The 23,634-nt window shown below is 37.2% G+C and overlaps 2 protein-coding genes across 2 annotated transcripts; both read right to left on the bottom strand.

The window, feature by feature from the left end:
- Positions 1-6,683: 6,683 nt before the first annotated feature.
- sptssa (serine palmitoyltransferase, small subunit A) lies at positions 6,684-12,358 on the bottom strand. Its single transcript, XM_042389340.1, has 2 exons — positions 12,178-12,358; positions 6,684-8,895 (listed from the first exon to the last, which is right to left on the bottom strand). The coding sequence occupies exons 1-2, from the start codon at positions 12,278-12,280 to the stop codon at positions 8,792-8,794; spliced, it is 207 nt and encodes a 68-aa protein (XP_042245274.1). The 5' UTR covers positions 12,281-12,358; the 3' UTR covers positions 6,684-8,791.
- A 1,331-nt stretch (positions 12,359-13,689) lies between these two features.
- On the bottom strand, positions 13,690-18,764 carry LOC121880883 (e2f-associated phosphoprotein). Its single transcript, XM_042388476.1, has 6 exons — positions 18,576-18,764; positions 16,830-17,011; positions 16,111-16,236; positions 15,901-16,015; positions 15,688-15,816; positions 13,690-14,495 (listed from the first exon to the last, which is right to left on the bottom strand). Exons 1-6 carry the CDS (start codon positions 18,653-18,655, stop codon positions 14,204-14,206), a joined length of 924 nt encoding a protein of 307 aa, XP_042244410.1. The 5' UTR covers positions 18,656-18,764; the 3' UTR covers positions 13,690-14,203.
- Positions 18,765-23,634: the final 4,870 nt, after the last annotated feature.

The raw sequence follows: 23,634 nt of genomic DNA, 5'->3' as shown, positions 1-23,634 counted from the left end.
CTGGCTCAGAATAACAAATTGCTGCTGTGAATTCGATGTTGTGTTGGTGCTGTATTGACCTAAACTGGGTCAAATTTTAACCCAGTAATTTTAATGTGTATTATTACCAAAACGCTCCAATAAAAACTGGACTTTATAAAGTTCACACATGTTGTATTTGTTGTGAGACTGAGAGTGTTCCTGGTGTTTTTTATCTGCTCCTTTCTTGTATAAACACTGAACAAAACTTCCTTTAGAAGCTTTTGAAATTCTATACGGAAACACTGAATTACTGCTCATTTTACGGGCATGAAAACGATCACAATTTGATATCTACTGATTGTCGACTATCGGTAGCTTCAATCAAATAATTCTGCTCCAGAAAGCAGATCAGTTGAAATCTTAAGTAAACTTCAGGCATCATTTCTCAAATTACAACACGTAGGTACACACACTGCCAAGGAATCTCTTTTCCCGTCTGTCTCTGGCAGCGGATCAGAAAAGGAAACAAAGGTCTGGTTACTGGTTAACTTAGACGATGAAGGTCTTCTCACGTACGCACAGTGAACTGCTGACTCCAGTTTGAACTGTCATTGCACATGAAAACAAATAAAACATGAATACATGTCAGTCAGATTTACCAAATATTCTTTTCATACAGGAAGTGAACTTTTTAAGGCTCTCAATTAGATTAAACATTAATTCCAAATCTTTTTGACTTGTGAATCAGAAACAGAAGAAGTTTGGCTCCAGTTGCGAGTAGCTCTTAATATACACATCAAAGATGTATAAGAAGACACTAATATACACATAACTAAACAAAGATGTCTCTTTAATACTTCACTGTAACAAATAGCTGTAAAAATACAGCAAAATTCCAACAGGAAGGTACTTTTCTTTCTATATTTGGTAAAATACTGCAAATTCTGATGCTCTTTGGAGCCAAAACCAAGAACAGACATTAACAGTTGGCTAATATAAGATTTGATGGTAAAATACAGTATTATAATATAAAATAAATACAGTATATTTTCGCTGCTGAAGTAATGGAGGGACAGAAGCAACATGCAACCATCATATAATCACCGTTCATCCTTCTTTATGGAATCAAACCGAAAGGTCAGCAACATCTTATTGAGAGAATAGAATTACATTTGTGCATCTGGTTACCCAGTTAGCGACCATGTTTGATTTTTGCCAACATTAAACTGGTATAATCCCAGCAAGCAGCTGACAGGCACAAGAGAACATTTTCAGGCCGTGTTCTTCAGTTGGAAGTTTGAATTACTGGTATTTAAACATTATTTTCACTGATGTTTGCAAGTCTAGTTTAAAGAGAGAGTTTTTGGATGACTGTTTACTCTTGAACTCCACATCAGTGAAGACTAATGTTAGTCCGGCCTGGTCTACACCTTCACCTTGTTTATCCCACTTGCATTTTATAATTAATAATAGCCTTCTATCTAAAGTGTCAATTGAAGTTTATTCAAATATGTAGCAAAGTTGATTAACATATGTTTGCTGCTGAATAGTTATATTGGTTATTTTAGCTCAACCCAAGTGTGTTTCTAAGCTGTAAGTTGCTGTAAAGACGCTGTAGTTTGTTGCCACGTTGTACTAAAACCTGGGACATAAAAGATGATTTGTTACATGTTGTTTTCAGATATTTGTGATTCACCCTGAGAGGAAAACTGAGGTTAGTTGGGGAAAGTAATTCCTAAGAATACAGGAAAAGGTCACAGTAAATCCTCGTCACCACTCTTCTGAAGAACTTGACGTAATTTCATGAGGGGAAATCAGGTGTCCTTGTTTGAAATGTTTCCCATTCTCTCAGTCTGCACTTGATTTTCATTCTTGTTTCTTTCTCACTCAGTGAGCTAGAAGCCTGGATGTCAACCTTCAGCCAGTTATACCAGAGAACATCTGGAGACATTACAAATTGTTAATCCTGCAATCAGTTTATTTGTGCTTTTATGTTTTCTTTAAACAGTAGTTTGTAAAAAACTTGCAGTTTAGACTCATGACTAAGTTTTTCTGGCAGTTCAGGATATTATAATTAACAGATTTACATTGACCCCCTTTGAAAGGGCTTGTATATACTTGGCATATTTTAAAGCTTTTGAATAAGTTCAGTTCTATAAAGCTGTCACTTGTCTCATCCTCTTTTCTAATAGATTTTAAGGGTTGACTTACTTGACTTAATCCTCTTTACCCCGTTGAGGGGCATAGAGCGTCCACCAGAGCTCTCCATCTCACTCTCCTCTGGGCCCGGGCCAGCTCACTCTGATGTTCTTCAGGTCTTGGAGTTGTGGAACGTCTCCAGGTGTTTCCTCTTCCCCTGCGGGTTGTAATCCAAGGCCTGTCTACTGATGTTGTTTGATGCCCTATCCAGTTCCACTTTCTCCTTTTGATGGTGGTAACTATGCTGCTTTCCTGGTTTTGTTATAATCCACAGCTCCTCATTTGTGGTTTTCGATGAGCCACCACAGCTTGTAGGATGTAGCGCAGGCATTTGTTAACAAACAACTGGACCATTAAGATTGAAGACACATTGTTATTTACAGTATATGTCTGCAATTTATAGTTGTTTTTATTAATACGAGTAAGAGTAAACTTTTCAGTTGCTTACTGTAACATTTACAGTAAGAAACTGTTCGTGTACATTACAACAGCAACACTGTAAAAATACAGTATTTTACTGCAGGCTACAACCTTGTAAACCTGTAACTTTTACAGCACTTAACTGTTAAATTAAAGTAGTGACACTGTATGAAAAATGCTGACAGCTGCCTGTAGTTTACTGTAATTTTGCAGGGTAATTTCCCAATTAGAGAAACATTGATAAAAAATGTTTGACCTGATATTATATATATATTTATACATTGTACCTGTGGATGGTGTCTACCCTGGAACTGTTTTGTTTTTTAATTGGTTTTGTTTTTTGTCCCTCGTATTAAACGCACAATATGTAATTTCAGCCGCTAGGGGTCTCAGTCAAAACAATAACAAAAGACGGAGCGTGATGACGGTGTGAAGTAGCAAGGGATCATGGGAGTTGTTGTCTTCGTTGTTAAATAACCAGCTTCACCGGGATAGGATTACTCCAGTGTTCATCATTCAGGATGTTTTTACCCGCAGAGGTCTCCTCCTCTCCAGAACAAACATACACGCAGATTAAAATTGTTAAAAATACTAATTAAATCTGTTTCACCTAAAAAAATCAATATTTCTCTGACGATGTTTGGTGACCACTGGACTTCCTGGAGGGGCTGTTAGCCGAGCTGCTGTTAACGTTTGTCCAGTTTATTTCTCTGATAACTTAAGATCCAGACGTCCAATGACTAAAATCCTTCTTCCGGCTAAAAGATATAATTAAAAGCGACCTAAATTTATCATGAAAATGTGTCTTAAAACTGAATAAAAGTCCATTTATAACAGTTTGTGTGGAACAACCACAACCCCGATGTATTATCTTGTATATGTGTAAGTTACTCTTTGGTAGACGCCATTGTAGCGGACAAACACAGCGCCGCCGTATGCATCTTGTGCGTGTTTACTCTTTGGTAGAGGAGGTATGACGCCATTGACATGCGACCAAATGAAACGGTCCGTTACTTTGATTGAATTACAGATTTCTCTGGGGTTGAAAATTGTTGGAAACATTTGGGATAATGTAAGTACACAACTCAACAACATATATAACATAGGTCTAGTTGTTTTTAGACATTTTAATGTGGAATAATTACATATTATAGCTTTAAGGGAGCTTCATATGAGTCACTGTCATTGTGTATATTGGTTATACTAATTGATTTATAATGATAAAGGATATAAACGACCTTTATAATAACGTGCAAAGGTCGATCTCCTCCCTTTTCACTGGGCTCTGGCTCCCAGTGTTACCAGTGTTTTGTGCATTAGATCACTAACTTCAGTCTAATGTTTCTGTTTATTGATTAGTCACGTAACACAAATCATGGGATATTTTTAGTCGTTACATTTTGTTGAAGGGCGTCAGGTCTCTTTGTGGTTTCAGAGCAGATGGTCCACAGGTGTGAATCACTGGTCCTTAACTGATTTCTTGGGAACTTCTTGAGAAGTGAATCATGTTTAAATATTATCTTTTATCACATCAGTTAAATGGTGACAAATTAAAATAAACATTTTGTTCTTGTCATCATCATCCCTGTCTGAGTAATGATCAGAATCACTATTATTTATAGTATCTATTCTTTATTTATGGTGAAACACCAACAACCTACTAAAAATCACCTTTAACCCAGTACACTTTTATTTAAAAGTAGAAAACATGAAGTCAGTCTTATCTGTTTATATCATGGCTACATATGTTGATTTTTTAAATTTATTGTGTTTGTTTTTGTTATAAAAATTATGATTGCACTGTGTATGAGTGTTACTATTTTATCTAGATCATGTGAATTGTCTTGTACTGCAACATCAGCAGACTTATCAGCTGAGGTTAAAGGAAGTTCAGTATTATATTTGTTAAGCGGAAGATGTAGAAATTAAAATTTGTTGGAGAAAGGGTGAGACGTGTCATCTGGGGGTCAGTTGGGCAAGATGGCTCCTGGGCAGGAGAACTAAAAACAAACATGACGTTATCTATAACTCTGTATTTGATAGATTAGATAAGAACTGTAATAAAACCCTGTTAATGGTCATTAAGAAGAACAGTTTTCTACAATTCCCAGGTTATAACTGGTAGTTTTCTCATATCACTCATTAAACATTTCATTCTACTTTTATTTAGGATCACATCTCATCCTCATTTCCACTGTTTATATCCAGTATTTACACATCTGTATCCACTGTTTGCTGCTGTAAGGACTCAATTCCTCGGATCAATAATGTTACTTTTTTTTCTCAAATACTTTCATGAGTGTCTGGTAGAAGAAAAAAATCAGTAAAAGTAATAATTTTATTGGTAATTTAATTGTGTTTAAAGAAACAGTCCAGCAGCTGCTTCTAACCTTGAAGAGTTTACAGATCAAAAAAGAGTAAAACTCTCCCACCTGGTGTCTGATAACTGCAACAACACACATAAAAAAACCTGCTTGATAGAAGCTGTAGAACAAGATTCCTGAATGTTTTATCCAGCGGTGGAAGAAGATCCTTTACTTCAGTCAGAAACACCAATACAGTGATATAAAAGTAAAACTACATAAGTATTATGAGCTTGATGTAGTTAAAGTATTGCAGTAAAAGTACATAAGTATTATGAGCTTGATGTAGTTAAAGTATTGCAGTAAAAGTACATAAGTATTATGAGCTTGATGTAGTTAAAGTATTGCAGTAAAAGTACATAAGTATTATGAGCTTGATGTAGTTAAAGTATTGCAGTAAAAGTACATAAGTATTATGAGCTTGATGTAGTTAAAGTATTGCAGTAAAAGTACATAAGTATTATGAGCTTGATGTAGTTAAAGTATTGCAGTAAAAGTACATAAGTATTATGAGCTTGATGTAGTTAAAGTATTGCAGTAAAAGTAGTGGTTTGGTCCCTCTGACTGATATATTATTATATATGACATCATTAGATTATTAATAGTGAAGCATCAGTGTTAGAGCAGCATGTTACTGTTGTAGCTGCTGGAGGTGGAGCTAGTTTACACTACTTTATATACAGTTAGCTAGTTTAGTCCAGTGGTTCCCAACCTAGGGGTCGGGCCCCTCCAAAGGGTCAGCAGATAAATCTGAGGGGTGGTGAGATGATTAATGGGAGAGGAAAGAAGAAAAAACAAAGTTCTGATACACAAATCTGTTTTCAGTTTTTGGACTTTTTCTCTAATCTTTGATTTTTGCTGAAATATTGGATCATTTGAACATTTATTGAAATGAAAGCATGTGAGAAGTTTAGAGGGAAAAATCACTATTTGGTGGAGCTGTTAACAACTCATAGACATGTGAAATGTGACCCCGACTACACACTGCTTTTTGTAAGACGTCAAAAGCCAAAAAGGTTGGAAACCACTGGTTTCATCTTTAACAATGTGTTGTATTTTAAAAGCTTGTTATATTATCCATTGTGTCAAATCTTCATCTGAAAAGTAACTAAAGCTGTTAAATAAATGTAGTGGAGTAGAAAGTACAATATTTCCCTCTGAAATGTAGAAAGTAGCATCACATGGAAATACTCAAGTAAAGTACAAGTACTTCAAAATTGGACTTAAGTACAGAACTTTAGTAAATGTCCACCGCTGGTTTAATCAACATAGATTTTAGATTTTTAAAGCTGAAGTTTATTATGAAGGGATCTTTTAATGGTCAGTATGAACAGGAGGAATGATCACAGTGATCATTTGGGTTCTTGACTGTTTTAAAGCAGACAAAAACTGTGAAACTGTCCTTTAAGTAAATTTAACACAAAATTCCACACCAGTAAAATAAAACGTTACTGATCTTTGTGGATCATTTATTTCAGTAGTAGTAGCAGTGGCACCACTTCCATCATCACTGCTGGACATCTGACAGTAAAAACCCCAAAAACTCACATTAAACCCCAAGAAAGTGGAAACGAGTCCAGAGGAAACAAATCTTCCAGCCAAAAACTTAATCACAGCGACTGTGAAACATCATAAATTTTACTTTTACACAATGTCAGACTGAAGGAAATGACACAGGAAACAGGAGTCAGACTTCTGGGTTTAAATCATGGAAGAAATGACTTCAGGAGGACTGCCTTCCATTTAGTGAAATATCCCTTTAATGATTTCAGTTATAGAACAGTATTTAGCGTCAGTAGCTCACAAAAAACCACAAATATTTTATTCTACGCGCCAACACATCCAACTACAAAACTTTACAAATATGTATACAAGATTATATACAGTTTGAGAAAAATACACAATTTTGCAGAGGAAAAAAAAAAAAAGGGATATCAGTAGCAGAGCACATATCATAACCTGTGATGACATAAAAATGGAAATTCTTAAATATTTCTGTGCAAAGAGGAAACTGTTGTTGAAACTGCTTTGAGATTCAAAGTAAAAGTTGGAATTTAAAGCACAAAAAAAAAAAAGTCATTTTCAACCTGTTTTTCATCCATTTTCCATCACACATGCAGCAACACAGGAGGCGTTAAATACTCTCGAACCTCGTGTGATGCTGGAGAGGAGAAAAATGTGCTTCCGTTTTATTTTTCAGGCTCTAATTCAGTTGAAATCTGAATTAAAAGACGTCATTAATGAGTCATAAACATCATCCAAACGTGACTTATTTTAGCTTCTTTTTACTTTGTGGTGAAAACGTCTCTGTTGGGGTAGAAACAGCTGCTAAGATCAGCTAAATTTGGTTCATATTAATATAAAATTGGTGCTGAAAATTAAGTTTACTTACAATAAATCAATGTCACAATTCTCCATCACTTGACCTTTGCCCCCTTTGCGTGTGTCTCTCGCCGGCAGCTATCCCATCATGCTCCTTGTGAGGGATTCAGTGTTTCAGCTGGACGTTCAGAGTTACTGGCAGCGTTTCCAACAGTTTAAAAATTAATATTTAGGTGAAGGTTTATGTGCAGGAAGTAAAATAAAACGACTAAACTTCCAGTTAGAGGAGTCAGTTTTCCAGTTAGCTACATTCTGAAAGGAAGAAATAATAAATATACAAATGTTTCGGGATGTGAGAGCACCACAAGTTAAACTCATCATCATCCTATGAACACTCACGATGTTCAATATTCAATAAATAAATAAAGACATTAAGTATGGAGTGTATATAATGCTGTACTGGAGAGAATATGAGCAACTATTATGATCATTTATTGGTCATTTCAGTCAATTTTAAAGCAAAAATGCTGCTAAAATGTGAGAATTTGTTGCTTTTCTTTGTCTTACGTTCCAGTAAACTGAAATTGTGACACTTTTCAGTATTTCCTGATGTTTTATAGACGATTAATGGAGAAAATAAATCAGCAGATTAATGAATAATGAAGATTATAGTTAGTTGCAACTGTGAAATCATGAAATAAACTTTGTAAATGAAAAAGAAAACAAGGACATTTAAAAATGAGGCACATTTTACTTATAATGAACAAACTTATGATATTGAAACAGGCCAATAAATATTTTGTTTGTATTTATTCACATGATTATTTGTCTAACTGATACTGAATGTAATCATTTGTTTACACAGGAAACTTGTTGTTCATGTAGTGTTTCTACCTGTTGCAGCAGGCGTTAGCGTTGTGATGTGTGTCGTTGCTACACAACAAGGTGAGCGTGTGTTGAAAATGGTGAAACTGGTTGAAAATGACTGATGTTCTTTCTTTAAAAAGCAGCTTCAACAAAACAATCATTCAGAAGTCCGATTTTGCTCTAAAATTCATATTTGGCTCATACAAAGCTGCTGTTTCCCGCCCCTGAATAAAAGACGACAACGCTTTGATGTCTGAATGAAATAAAAAAAAAAAAACAGTCCCGTCACTCCACACGACCACATCATCTTCAAACCCTGTAAGGTGCGCTTGATTTCAGAAGATAAAAACATGAGAAACGAAACCAAGCGCACCTCCTTCCAATGTCCCCGTCTCACAGCTTGACGCTGCTCACAATCCCAAATCATTCAGACGAGTGGAGGAGACGCCGTCCCCGTGGAATGATGTCATCGTCCGACATGGCGTTCAGAGCTTTGACCTTTGATATTGAAGTAGCTTTGGAAAGGAGGAGGAGAAGTTCTGCCTCAACATGTGTGGAAACAATCCCCCACCTTGAACCCAGGAGACCGCAGACAGACGGGCGGGTGGACGGACGGACAGGAAGCCAGAGACAGGAAGCCGGTGGGTGGAGTCATCGTGTCATTGGACGACCTCAAAGTAGTGCAGGATGGCCATGATGTGCTGCGGCATGAAGACGTAGCCGGTGTATATGGCCATGCCGGCCACAGAGATCAGCAGCGAGTCTGAACACCAGACGTTAAGGAGGAACAAAGACTGGAGAATAGAACTGATTGATCAATTAACCAGAAAATATTTTGAAAATCAAAACAACCGTTTGTCTTTTTTTAAAGGGTTGCAGCTTCTCAAATGTGTCATACGTGATAGTAAACTGAATATTTGTGGATTTTGGACTTTGATCAAACAAAACAAGACATTTGAAGACGTCACCGTGAGCTCTAAGGAATTATAATCTGATGTTTTATAGACAAAATGATTAATCGATTAACCCAGAATATAATAGGCAGACTAATTGATAATGAATAATCTTTAATCTAAACAGTTCCTGACTGTCAACTAGAGCTCCACCGATAGATTGCCCAGCCTATCCATCTATAGATAGATAAACAGATAGATATACATAAAAAGGACAGACATGCCAAAGATATGTTTTAAACTGTCACCAGCAGAGCAGTGATGAGTTTATTTCTGTTCAGCACATTTTTTGGTTGAAGTTGTTAAAAAAAAAAAAAAACAACTTCAAGTGAATCTCAAACATGTTAATTCATGTTATGAGCTGTGTAAAAATAATAATCGGCTGATATATTATTGAAATGACTCAAAAATAAATATTAGTATCAAAACTCCTGCCAGTTGTCGTTAGTATGTAAAGACGGACCTGTTCCTGTGTCATCAACCTGTCAGATCATCTGCTGGTTTAACTGGTCTGTTAGAGTTTGGTCATGAACAGCTGACTGTGGTTAGAAGTGTTGATCTCTGACCTCCGACCTGTCAGACATGTAGTGCATTAATCGACTAATCGATTAATCGACTGACAGAAATAATCTGCAACTACTTTCAGTTGTTTTCTAAAGCAACTAGAAACAATCAGGACGCAGTTTACATCCACGTCTGTTCAGACTCATGATATTTGTATTAAGTGTTTTATCCTTGTATGTGTTTGGCCAATAAAACTGATTCTGATAGCAGACGAAGTTGTAGCCATGACAACAGACGATGCTTCAGATGCAGATGTTGCTGGACGCTTCACACACGTCTTCAACCAGCAGCACAGAAGATCTAAACAATCAGCACAGTTTCAAGGTGGGTTCATTATCCGACCAAACGTGAAATATGGTCATAATCTCCCTTCTGTTCCTGAGTTATGATGTTGAATAACAGCCAGAAAAGTGTTTTTGAAGAAAATTATGATGTCACAGTGAAGTTGACCTTTGACCTTTTGGATATAAAAAGTCATCACTTCATCATTTTATCCTATTACACCTTTATGTGAAACTTTGTCATAATTAGAGTATGAATTCATGAGTTATGGCCAAAAAATGTGTTTTGTGAGGTCACAGTGACCTTTGACCACCAAATTATAAGATGCAGATGTTATATAATCAGCTCATCCTTGAGTCCAAGTGGACGTTTGTGCCAAATTTGAAGAAATTCCCTCCAGGCGTTCCTGAGATATGGTGTTCATGAGAATGAGACAGACAGACACACCGAAAACATAACATCACCGACCACGACTGTCACCGGCACAAATATCTGGTTGCAGCTTCTCAAATGTGATGACTTGAAGCTTTTCGTGACGGTAAACTGAACTTTGGGTTTTGGACTGTTGATCAGACAAGAAAGAGGTTTTAAGACATCATCCTAGGAAGTAATAACTTATTATAGACAAATCGATTACTCGAGAAAATAATCAGCAGATTAAGCGATAATGAAAATGATCACTGACTGTGACAAATTGGGCTGTTTGTTTCAACTTTATACTACTTGTAAAAACTGTCCATCTATTATTCATGACCATCCAGGACCAGGAACAGAAACTTTACACCAAGAAAATGTCATCTCCTACTTCACTGCGATCAAATTCAGCTTTTTCAGTCTCTCAGCTGCTGCTAATTTCCATCACAGCTAAAGAGAGTCTGAAGTATTTCACCCAACATATGAAAAACAAGATCATCACAGCTTTTATGAATCCGTAACCAGCAACTATTTGGCATTTTTATAAAATACAAACAAAAAAAACAAACAAAGACTACCGGTTTGTCTTCTGTATGATCCTTGAGTGTCTGAATAAACACTGAACATCTGATGGGACACATTAACAACCTCTAACTCATTCACACAGACACACCTGAGCCTGAGGCGAAAGGAGACACATGAGCTGAGGGTTGCTCCGCCTATTGACAGATGACAGATACATCATGTTCATCTTGAGATGCTGTCGGTTTACTGTAGTAACTACAGATCAAAGTACAGCCATAACACCAACAACACCAAACACTTCAACTGTTAACCACCAGTCATTCCTCTAATACTAACCCGACTATCAAGATTTAAGTTTTACTGTGTTCTCAGTTAAAGTTAAATTAAATAGGAATAAAAAGAACATGATGTAACAGGTTTGTATAAACATGTGTGAATCAGCTGACTGGGGATGGGAGGCTCTACTGGCTGCTTTGCTGGATATAAACCACATACTGAACTCCGTTAACAATTCTACATGTTTAATGTTTCTTCATTTAAACAGACGTGAAGGACGTGTAGTAGAACAAAAAGTGATGACTTTCCTAAAACTATAGTGGATGATACTTAACTCGGCACTAATTCAAAAAATAAAACATGACGATGTCTTTATAAAATGATGAGTTAAACGATTCTTCTCTGTTTGTAATGTATGAACCTTACAGAACAAAATGTTGAGTTTTGTAAAACGTTAAGTTTGGTTCCTCAATTTGGAATTCATTCAAAAATGGAAATGTGTTAAAATTTATTTAAAGTTCAGCCAGTTTTTTAAGCTTTTCCTCTTCCGCCAAAAGCAGCAGCGAGGACGGGAGCCGACCGGACCAAAGCTCCGTTCAAAACTACATGAATTTAACGATTCATCATTTGTAGGCAAATCCACATATTTTATATGGAAACATTGGGTTTAATCCTAATCGATTGACGTGGCTCCTTAGCTCGGCGTTCATTCAACAGTAAAAAACGTTCATTATTTTTCTTAAAAGTACGATTTCCTTTCAAACTCGTTAGCGACCACATTAGATTCCTTTAAATTTCAGTGAAACTGATAATACCGGTACATTCTCTATATGCCAACTTTATCATAAACGCCTATATAATTGAAAAAAAATGTCTTAACTGATATTACAAACAGAAATCGTAGAAAACACAGAGGAAACATGAACTTATCCGGGCACGAGCTCGGCTAACTGCTGACGTCCTAGCTAACGTTAGCATGTTAGCTCGCTCGTTCAGCCCGCTCTGGAGGAGTTAAACACGGAGAAGGATACTGAACACCGTCCGCTCCCAGGGCTCCAGCATGTACAGCGCCGTCACCAGAAGATACTGATAGTAAAACCAGGATAACTGCTTCCAACAGTCACCCAGAGCCATGGTCCCAACTTCACAAACGACTACTTATTATTTTCCTTTTTCCTGTTTTTTCCCCTTTCTACGTAATTCCGCAGTGACTGCGTATGACGTTTAATCAGGTTTTCACCTTTAGCCAATCACAACTCCGCGCTCCGGCGTACAGCTATGACGCAATGACGCAGACCGGGGGAATTCCATCCATCCATCCATGACTGCTTCCAACATCCCGATTTCCAAAGGACAGTTTTTTCCTTTTTTAATCTGAAACCATAAATATATTTCGTAAAAAAAAAAAAAAAAATTCAATAGTTGCTTAATAATAATATTTTATTACTAAGTCATTTATTCAACCAACATGTTCAACTCTATAATTATGTTTTTACCCTATGTATGTTTTTATTGTCTTATTTTCAACACTTATTCCTGTGAAGCACTTTGTGAATTTCATTTCTGTGAAAGGTGCTTTACTAAATAAACTTATTATTATTATTGTTATTATTATTATCATTATTATTATTATGTTGAATTTATTAAACAGTTTTCTCACTTGTCTCCTCGGCTGTTATTTCACTTTTTAAAGGTTTTAAGGGAAATTACAATCACACTTCACTGTTAGATGTAATTGGAACAACTGTTTTCATGTCGAACTAAGAATAAAAATAAGTCACTTCACAACTTTTTCAACAAGACATCATAAATACACCTTCTGCCTCATCATATTGCTCCACAACTGTTGGAGATATTTGTTGGGAAAGAGTTTTTTTCGGAGTTATCTTTTAAAATACTTGACAGGTTTTATCCAACTAATCATCATTTGCAGAAACTAAAGAAAGACGTGGGCAGCTCAGAGGAACATTTATTTTAAATCTACTGAAGGCTGTAATATTCTCTCCTCTAATATCTCTGACTGTCAAAAGACGCCTCTCATATTAATCACGGAGCGCTTTGCTTTAGAAAGATGTTTTTCATGTCAAAGTGTCTTTATTTCTGTCACAGTGATGGATTCATGTTTTCTAATAGTTTCAGCTCCTCTAATATGACGACTGACACTGACATAAACGTGTCTGCTGGTTCCTGATTCCTCTTTTCACTCTTCGGGAACATTTTTGTGAATGAAACTCGCCCACAAACGGAGCGGAACAGGTCACCTTTATATGGCTGTTTTAGGGGTGTTGATGATGACATCTCATGATGGTGAGGTGACGTTCATCAGGCTGAAACAAGTGATTTAAACAGGTTTATGCAGTTCAGAGAGTTTGCTGAATCTTACATGACAAACAAACCTCACAGAGAAAAGTTTTAAGATACTTAAACAAAAATGTTCCTGCACAATCAAATTACTCGTAGTGCATAAACCGTTTGCACAGTACTGTATATCTGCAGATAAATAAAAAGAAACTGCAGCAGAGGAACATCAAAGGTGAACAGTGTTGACTTTATATTGCACTGAAGTTTATTTTCATCTGTAAAATGTCCCGTTCAGTACAAATCTTAAATCACAATTCTTGAAAAAAAAAAAAAAAAAAACGACTTTAAGGGATCCTTAAAAAAAAGTTTGCGATGTGTTTGTGAAAAAAAAAAAAAAAAGAATATTAGCTGTAACCCTCAAATATCAATATGGGTACTGACCTAAAAATATCCACTGTTGGTCCAGTTTAGTAATGATGACCACATACGCACATATTTGGTGTCAAATTCCAGTTTTCGGCAGATATTTTTATATAAATGTAAAGATAGTCGACGTGCTGCTGACATTCCACTTCTGTCCTGATCAGACGGGTGAAATGATGCTCAGCCTTATGTAGCTGCTGTATCGACGCACTCAGACTTCAGACTGACCACTGAGGGATTCTGGGATTCCTCCTTCTCCCCGTTCTTCTTCTACAGTCTCAGAGGTTATGAGCCACAGACACAAACTGAACTTGAACGTCCATCTGGTCAGTCTCAGCAGTGGCTGGCCAGGATGTTGAAGAAGTGGTAGACCTCGTCTTTGTCATACACCGCCACCTCCGTGGAGCACTCGGAGCACTGCACCGGGTGGTAAACCTCGTCGGCGTCCATCCCTGCCGGCGTCGGGTCGGGAGTCTCGTCCGCCGGCGTCTCCTTCTGTCCCTTCCTCCTCTTCCTGTTCCTCGGTTTCCTCTCCTTCTCCGTCTTGTAGCGTAACACCTCGTCCTTCTTCACCGTGCAGTTCATGACGAACATGGCGCGGTACTGCGTCCGGTACTTTTCATGCCTGAGTGAACACAAACACAAACACATCATCACATCTTTGACTCCAACAGTTTGTTTTGATTGATTGTGGTGAAAAGAGGTTAGCGAGGATCAAGCACGTTAGCTTCTCACATTAGCATATCGACTGCATATTGGCAATAATTTCATGATTTTTGATTGACAAAGTAGATTAAATTGATCTTGATTTGATTCAATTATTCAATTCAGAAATACCACAAATAAAGAACAGCATCCAGTCTGTTTGTATTTTTGATCTGTAACTGACAGAAGGCAGCTAAGCGGGACAGTCTTATGTAGTATAACGCTCCTGGATTTGACACCTACAATCCGTCATTCGCGCCCACTTTACACAGTGATTGTTCAGCTGTTTGGAGGAGAGGAGATCTAGAGTTTCTCTGTCATGATCTCTTTTTTCATTCTTGACACCAACTATTTATGTGTGTTCGAGTTGCGTGACGAGTCTCATCCTGTTTACCAGACTTCTATAGAAGAATGGGACATTTCTCAGTTTCACTTGTCCTTGGACTTTAACCAGATTGAGTGGGCGTCTCTGCGCTGCGTGTGTGTGTGGTATTCCGCCTCTTTCTCGATATCTCCAGATGTCTCCTGTTTTTGGTTCGGTGGACTGACATGTTTGGCATCGGTACAGGTCACCGTGACCTGGCACTCATTCCAGGTCACAGTTACCTGACCCTCATTCTCCTACACTGATTAGCTATAAGAGTCAGCCAACTAGTCACCGCTGTCCTGTAACCTGCAGCAGCTACACAAGACCGTAACTGTTCATGTCATCATTTGTGGTACTGTCAGGATTCAAGATGCTTAATGTAGTCAGTATCATCTACTGCAGGTCAGGATTAAAGGAAACGTTTCAGTCTGACACCAACCAGCGTTATTCACCTCATTGATTTGTTTTGGTCTATAAAATGTCGATCAGTGTTTCCCAAAACCCAAGATGACGTCCTCAAATATCTCATTTAGTCCTGAACAACAGTCACAACCCAAATATATCAAGTTTACTGTCAAAGACACTAAAGAAACCAGAATATATTCACGTTTCAGAAGCTGGAATCAGAGAATTTGAACTTTTTTCCTTACTTCCTTCCTAACTGAGAGGAAAGAAGAGCGTGTATCGATCATTTATCAGAACGTCCCTCGTTTAAGCTCCACTTGATCTGAGCTGGAAGTCTCACCTCTGACAGTCCAGGCAGAGCGTCGTCATGCAGGCGGGACAGTTGAGGACGGCGTCGCTGCTCGGTAAACCCGACTGCTGACGGTGCTGCGACCGAAACGCAGCCGCTGGTCGTTTCCTGCTGTTATACCTGCGACACATGACAAGACGCTGAGTGATTACCGGGGCAGGACGCTCTGAGAGATGGATGAACAAAGGTCAAATAAAATCTTACTGTCTCCTCCTGGCGTCCACCCAGGCCTGGTCCCTGTCGTCCTTGTCGGGGTCGTACAGCAGTTCATCGTTTGACAGTACGATCCGCTGTCTCCGCTTCCGGCCGGTGGAGCTGCCTGCAGACAGATTTAACAGAGTGACTGAGTCGTTAATTTACTGTAATGATGCATCATTCATAAGGGTGGAGGAAAACTAACAGCTGGTCTCTTACTTGGTGTGTCTTCCTCCTCCTCCTCTGAGTCAGAGTCAAAGTAGACTTTATCGTACATCAAAGGGTTTGAAGGTTCAGGGTGGCCGCCACCACCTCCTCCGCCACCTCCTCCGCCCTGCGTCACTGCTGCAGAGACACACAAACACAGATTTAAACATCACAATCAAGTTCTGCAATGTTTAGCTATACAGATTCACAAATTTTCAAGTCTGACTTGAGTAATGGGATGACGTCCTCTTGTTCATACTGGTCATTAAAGGTTCCCTTCTAACGCACTTTCAGTGGAAGTGATGGAGGACAAAATCAACAAGCGTTTAAATGAAGATAGTTTGAGTTTGAATTCATCTGGTATGTTTTCATCTTCCTTTCTGCACCAACAAAACCTGCAGCTTTTATTCTGACGCTGCACAGATCAACTGACACTGAACATAAGCATGAAAATCAGTCCCCGATCAGTTTATTCAAATAGAGAGAAAGGCAGCGTGACTTTGTTCAATCCAAAAACGATGAAAATATCATCTGTCTGTTCTGCAGAGTCCAGTTTTATAACAAAGCACAGTTTCATTCAAGACAGTTTTAGCAACATGTAAAAAGTACTACAATTTATAATGAAATATACTCTGAAATAAACAACTGATGTGGCAGAAAGTCGGTCTGATTCTACATCAGTCAGGGTGACGAGGTCGGCAGCGTGTCTACGTCCTGTACGGTGACGATACCTGCCGTCGACGGTCCCCAGGTTCCCTCCATGGTCCTGATGGTGGAGCTGAGCTCCGCCTCCATCTCCTTCTCAAACTCATCGCCGCTGGACGACTCGCTCTCCCCCGTCAGATACTCTCTGATCAGCTTCTTCTTCTGCTCCGGAGTCCCGTTCAGCAGCACATCCAGCTCGTCCTCCGAACTGAAACACCGAGAGAGAAGTTAAATCCCTTCCAAACACAGAGATATTCAATACTCGCTGACGTCTTACACACAAAGCGGTGAATTCATAAATTGAGAAAACATGAATCAATATTGCAGCCGAACCTCCGAACAACATCTTAGAAAATATAAAAACTTCACTGATACAAACTGCACTTTCTGTGAAAACCAGTTACAGAACATGACTAATGTCGTAGTTTCATCACTGTTTGGTATAAATCCTGTTAAGATATATGTAAATATATTAGAGCTGCAAAAATAGATAATTATCTTTCTGGTGATTATTTCAAGAAAAAACACCAAACATTTGTTGTTTTTTGTGTCAGTAAACTGAATGTTTAGTTTGGATTGTTGGTTGAATATATTTGAATACATCACCTCGGGCTGTTATAACAAGCATTTTTCATATTTTTTCATTTTATAGACAAAATAATTAATCCATTAATCAAGTAAATATTCGTCAGATCGTCTTACTTTTTTATGAGTTTGACTCTTGTGCAGCCCAAGTTTACATACATATATTTAACTTTTCAAGTATCAAACAACGTCTTCCTGTGTTTTAAAGTATAATATTTGTGTTTGAAGGTTTTTGTCTTCATCTCTCAGGCTCTTTATGTCGGGCTAAACAGTGCTGGAAGAAGCATTCAGATCCTTTACGTAAGCAAAAGTAGAAATACAAAAATGTAAAAATACTCCATTACAAGTAAAAGTCCTGCATTTAAAATCCTACATAAGTATCAGCAGGTAAAAGTACTTTGGGCTGTGACTATGTTAAATACTTTTAATAAAGTACATTATTAATACTGGTGAATCAGTGCACTTAATTGTTATTATTTGATGTTCAGGACTTTATCAGAGTCACAAGATAAATCTGAGCGGCTGTGAGATGATCGTCTGTGTAGCAAAGAAGAGAAAAAAGTTCTGATCAATCTGATTCATTGGATTCATTTTCCAGAACTTTTCTCTCATCTTCGCGTTTTTGTGAAATATTGGAATTTTACCTTTTTGAGTTTAGAGGAGCAAACATGACAAAGAGACACAACTACAGACTGATTTATGTGAAGTTTTCGTTCATCTTAAATAATGCAGCATAAGAAGCTTCTCTTATTTTATGTTAAATTTTCATCTGAAAAGTTACTAAATCTGTCAAATAAATGTAGTGGAGTAAAAAGTACAATATTTACTTCTAAAATGTAGTGGAGTGGAAATATAAAGTAGCAACAAATGGAAATACTCCAGTAAAGTATACGTACCTCAAAACTGTACTCGAGTAACGTTACATTACTTAAGTTAATGTACTTAGTTACTTTCCACCACTGCTGCTAAAATACTTAAACTGAATACTAACTAAGACAACGTCAGCAGTAAAAATAGCCACCAACAGCTAACAGATCCACCACCAGATGTTCAGCTTAAAACATTTAAATAAAATCGACTCGTTCTCGTCTGTTCTAGTTTGTTTACATGTTAGCATTCAGCTAGTTAGCCTCATGCTGCTAAAGCTACAGCGTTTTTTTTAACTAAGTGTTTTATTTAATTCTCACCTGCTGCAGGCTCTCTCCTCGTCGCTCGGCTCCTCGATTTCATAAGAGTCAAACTCTTGTGGTTTATTCAGTTTGTTCATTTTCACTGTTTGACAAAGTTCAATTACAACAACACGAGCTGCTAGCGCGCTAGCACCCTTAGCACGACCCTGCGATTCTTCTTCTGCTTCAGATTTGATTGTACGGAAGTGCGCAAACATTGAAAAGAAAACACTACCGCCACCTACTGTTGTGGAGCGAGCCGAGATATATATATATATATATATATATATATATACATATATATATTGTTAAATTAAATTAAATTAAATTAAATTAAATACATCTGTCAGTCTTATCCACAATAGCTATTCTTTTATGTTTTTAGAGATTCTGTAGAATAATAGAAGATCTGCAGTTACTTTATATTATATTTGTTAGAAACTGCAGAATTCATTCTGATTGTGATATTTTCCCAAAACACTCAGTGATTTTATCAAATAATCACTGTGAAGGTTTAAAATGATTGATTATGATTAAAAAAGATAATAAGATTAAGAAAAATAAGGAATAAGATTTAGATACATTTGAAATAAAATTAAATAAAAAATGTTGATTTTCACATACCAAAATAAATCTCCTCCTTGATTTCAAAGCAACAATTAGTAAATTAACCTGCAACTATTCTGATAATGGACTAATCATCTTAGTGACTGAGTTCTCTACTTTTTAGGCAATCTGCTTGAACTATTTTGCATGACGTCTACCTGCATAAATCATATTTTTCTAGTGTCAAACCGCCTCTACTTGCTTCATGAAGTTCCTTCCTTACTTCATGTAAAGACATCCTCAGTATTTCTCTTTCCCTGCTGAATACAAACCTCATACAAAAACAAAGATCTTATTTATTTATTATACTTCTGACAAGAGGATTAGTGGCAAATAACACTTCTAACTTATCACTCCTCAAGGATCTGAAACGTCTCTGCAAACTGCTGCTGCTGCAGTGAGTCACCACTAGGTGGCGCCAAAAGATAAGAGATGCTGTTACTGAAATCTCTGCTTCCTCCTGTCAAAGGTCACAGATGACCTGAAGGTTCACCTGAAGGCCGAGGACATGAGATGATATAAGGAATGAAAAGCAAATGATTATTGAATAAACAATGTAAATCCATGTAAATTCCCATCATGTTGACCTTTGACCTCAGTCTGGAGGTAGAGGAGAGAGATTAATACTCTCTTCTCCAGTTTTTCATGCAAATAAACTGATATTAAAAAGCACATTTTGACCAGATGCTCTTGAAAAAAAAGGATGAAAACATGATCTTGACTTCTTCTTGTAGAATTAATTAATTCTCCTTGTTTATTACCAGAACTTATTATTTAATTATTTCTATTATAATCATGTTTCCTGTCAGATGTCTTCTTCTCTCTCACTTCTTTTCAACTGAGGTGTAAAAATGTTCTGATTGAACTTTCAGTCAATTAAATGTAGTTTTTTCTATTCACTGTTTTACTGTCAGTGATGTTGCTGCATGTTTTAGTGTTTTAATGAACGGCAACAGACAATTTTACACCTTTTCTGCATAATAGCTGTATTCTGTTTTATTCAGTTTTAGCTTTTTAAAAATGATATATATCTTATTCTACTGTTTTAAAATCCTGCTGACATTAATCTTTTTACATGTTTATCATCTTTATGTCTTATGTAAAACACTTTGAATTGTCTTGTTGTTGAAAGCTGCTGTGACTCTTCTTTAATTTTTTGCTTCTTTATAGTGTAAAACTTTTTTTTTTTTTTTTTTTACCTTTTTTAAAACTCTAAAACAATTTGAATAAAAGAATCTGAGAAGGAAACAGAACTTTTTGGTTGAGCTGTTTGCAGCTCAGACACATACGATGCTTTAAACTGTCATAAGCCAAAAAAAGTAGTGAACCATTGATGTATCTGACTTTTATTAAGTACAATATTAAGTACAGATATACTTTTCCAAAACGTCTAACATCTGACCATCGCTCTTCTTTTCTGATTCAGTTGATCTATTATTGCTTTATTTATATAAAGACTTTTCTGCTCACTACAGTTCATCATTTTATAGTTTTTGTGAGTGATTCAACATCATTTCAGGCAGCGACTGTCTGGTTTAAAAACTATGAACAAGTTAAATCAGCAGCTCCTCAAAAACTAAACACAACCAGCTTCACGTTATGAATGTTGGTGTAAAAGACTAAAAACTGTATTCTGGATGTTCAGCCATCTGCTGCCTTGCTCGAGGGCAGAAAACCTCCAGATGACCCGGCGGTCAGCAGTTCACTTACGGGCCGATTCATCATCTAACTGGTATGAACTGGTTTCTGATCTTTATCTGTGTGTGTGTGTCTGGCCTGAAACCTTATCAGACCAATACAGGATCAATATATGGAACTAAACATATGTGCTATGGATTATTTCAGTCATTATTTCAGAGCAGGCTCAGTAGAGACTGCTCTGTGCAACCGATCAGAGAGAAGTGATCAGCAGTAACACTTTACTTAAAGGGAAACTTTCAACCAGCATCATATCATTACAATACAGGTAGTTTATGTAAATGAGCTCCTGTAGTGATGCCTTCAAGGACGATCAAAGGTGGGTCTCCCAGAACACTCTTCCATGTTACGACAGCGATAAAGGCAAAGCAGACACTAAAATATCGTACTGCTCAATACTTAAAAATATCAGTATATCTGGAAGAAAACTAGTTTCATGATACGAGGCAGAATATCGCGCTGTGGAATCAGACACAACGGCGAGTGGAGGAGGAACGTTACAGCCGCAGCCTGACACTAACATTACTAACTAACACTAACTCATTTAAAAAAAATAATTGCACATTTCTATCACATAGGTGACCTAGTTTTAAGAAATCATCATATTCACAGCGGTGAATTTTCCCTTTAAGTCCTGCTGTTAAATGATTTATAACACACTATAATATAATTGTAAGCAGATATAAGTGTTTATTAATGTATTAGTATTTGTATTTGTATTTGTACTTTAACTACATCAAGCTCATAATACTTATGTATTTTTACTTTTACATCACTGTTTTGGTGTTTCTAACTGAAGTAAAGGATCTGAGTTCTTCTTCCACCGCTGGATGAAACTTTCAGGAACCTTGTTTTACAGCTTGTATCAAGCAGGATTTTTTTTATGTGTGTCGTTGCATTTATTAGACACCAGGTGGGAGAGTTTTACTGTTTTAATCCGTGACGTCATCACAATGTAAAGTCTACGGGCCGAGTGGGAGCTCGTGGGCGGGGCCAGCGGGGGGAAACACTACTGCGCACAACGCAGAAGCAAACCCGGAAGCTAGAAACTTTTTTTGGCGTATGCGCCGGGCGAGCAGGTCCTATAGGACTGAATGGGCGCCATTTTTAGTCCGTTATCCAGCTCTTATAATACATCCATGGTTGGAAACGGGAAGCGAACAGCATCTCCAGCAGCTGAGTCCACTTTATACCTTCTATCTTATCTATCTAGCTGTCCATTATGGAAATTTATCACCTTATATTTACGTCATCTGAACATGTTGTCTTATTCCTTTTTAGCTTCTTTTTATTCCCAAATTCAACACTTTTAAATTATATTTAAATGTCTTTTTACTTGTGTCTTGATGCCTTTTATGCTCTATGTAAAGCACTTTGACTTATTGTTGAAATGTGTTATATAAATAAACTTGCCTTACCGCCACTAGATGGCATCTGTCACTCAAACGTAGCTGTAGGTCACCTCTGGCGACAGGATTTACAACCTATACTGTCGTTTTTCTTGGGAGGACGGGCTGCTGTTAGTCTCAACCATCATCAGAACCTTTTAGACGTTTAGTTACAGTTTTGAGGTTAGCGTACATTAGCTAGCGCGTAGCTATAGCAACTACATGTGTAGACTCCATCGTAGCAATGCTGTAACGCCTTAAAGCAGAACTAAATAACTAAATCCACCATCAATTTTATTTGTAGAATCACAAATTTGCCTCAGCGTGCTTTACAACCTGCGCAGCATGTGGTACATCAGGCTCCCCGTCTACAGTAAAGATTTATGTGCAGCTGCTTCCTTAAGCTTTTGTCTTTCATGCAGTAAGGAGCTGAGTCAGGTGACCTTATTTACACCTGCCTGAGTGTGAGTCAGATCACCTTCAATTTATTAACAGAGCACATTTCAAAAACAACAAAATGCTGACTAAATTACAATCAAATGAAAAATAAATACAGAATTATGAGGCTCAATGAATAAAACTGTTCCACAGTTTAAGGCCAACTATGAAAAACACCCGATCACCCCTGGACTCTAACTGGGATGAAGGTCTGGAGGTGGAATCCATTATTTTTATCTCTCCATTCAGAACTCTTTGCTCTGCTAATTTTACGCACTTGCAAGACGTTCAGACATCACAGCTTCTACTGATATATTTTTAGATTTCTATTTTTTCAAACACTTAAGCACTCGTCATGTTCTAACTGGCAACTGTAGAAGAACCTCCAGGGAATCACCAGAATACGAGATGAGGAGTTATATTCAGTGGTGGAACATAACTAAATACATTTACTCAAGTACTTTACTTTACAGTTTTGAGGTACTTGTACTTTACTTGAGTATTTCCATGTGATGCTACTTTCTACATTTCAGAGGGAAATATTGTACTTTCTACTCCACTACATTTATTTGACAGCTTTAGTTACTTTTCAGATGAAGATTTGACACAATGGATAATATAACAAGCTTTTAAAATACAACACATTGTTAAAGATGAAACCAGTGGTTTCCAACCTTTTTGTCTTTTGACGTCTTACAAAAAGCAGTGTGTAGTCGGGGTCACATTTCACATGTCTATGAGTTGTTAACAGCTCCACCAAATAGTGATTTTTCCCTCTAAACTTCTCACATGCTTTCATTTCAATAAATGTTCAAATGATCCAATATTTCAGCAAAAATCAAAGATTAGAGAAAAAGTCCAAAAACTGAAAACAGATTTGTGTATCAGAACTTTGTTTTTTCTTCTTTCCTCTCCCATTAATCATCTCACCACCCCTCAGATTTATC

The sequence above is a fragment of the Thunnus maccoyii genome, chromosome 16 (assembly GCF_910596095.1).
Source record: "Thunnus maccoyii chromosome 16, fThuMac1.1, whole genome shotgun sequence".
In the NCBI taxonomy this organism is placed as follows: Eukaryota; Metazoa; Chordata; class Actinopteri; order Scombriformes; family Scombridae; genus Thunnus; species Thunnus maccoyii.
Note: the sequence above shows the minus strand (reverse complement) of the source record. Positions and strands in the feature narration are given on the sequence as shown.

Excerpts from the sequence above, each read along its gene's own strand:
- sptssa (XM_042389340.1), bottom strand. The coding sequence starts at position 12,280 with ATGGCTCTGGGTGACTGTTGGAAGCAGTTATCCTGGTTTTACTATCAG. Across the intron at positions 8,896-12,177 it reads CTGGGAGCGGACGGTGTTCA|ACTCGCTGCTGATCTCTGTG; the intron begins GTATCCTTCTCC and ends TCTGGTGTTCAG.
- LOC121880883 (XM_042388476.1), bottom strand. The coding sequence starts at position 18,655 with ATGAACAAACTGAATAAACCACAAGAGTTTGACTCTTATGAAATCGAG. Across the intron at positions 17,012-18,575 it reads GAGGAGAGAGCCTGCAGCAG|TTCGGAGGACGAGCTGGATG; the intron begins GTGAGAATTAAA and ends TCGGTGTTTCAG. Across the intron at positions 14,496-15,687 it reads CTCTGCCTGGACTGTCAGAG|GCATGAAAAGTACCGGACGC; the intron begins GTGAGACTTCCA and ends GTGTTCACTCAG.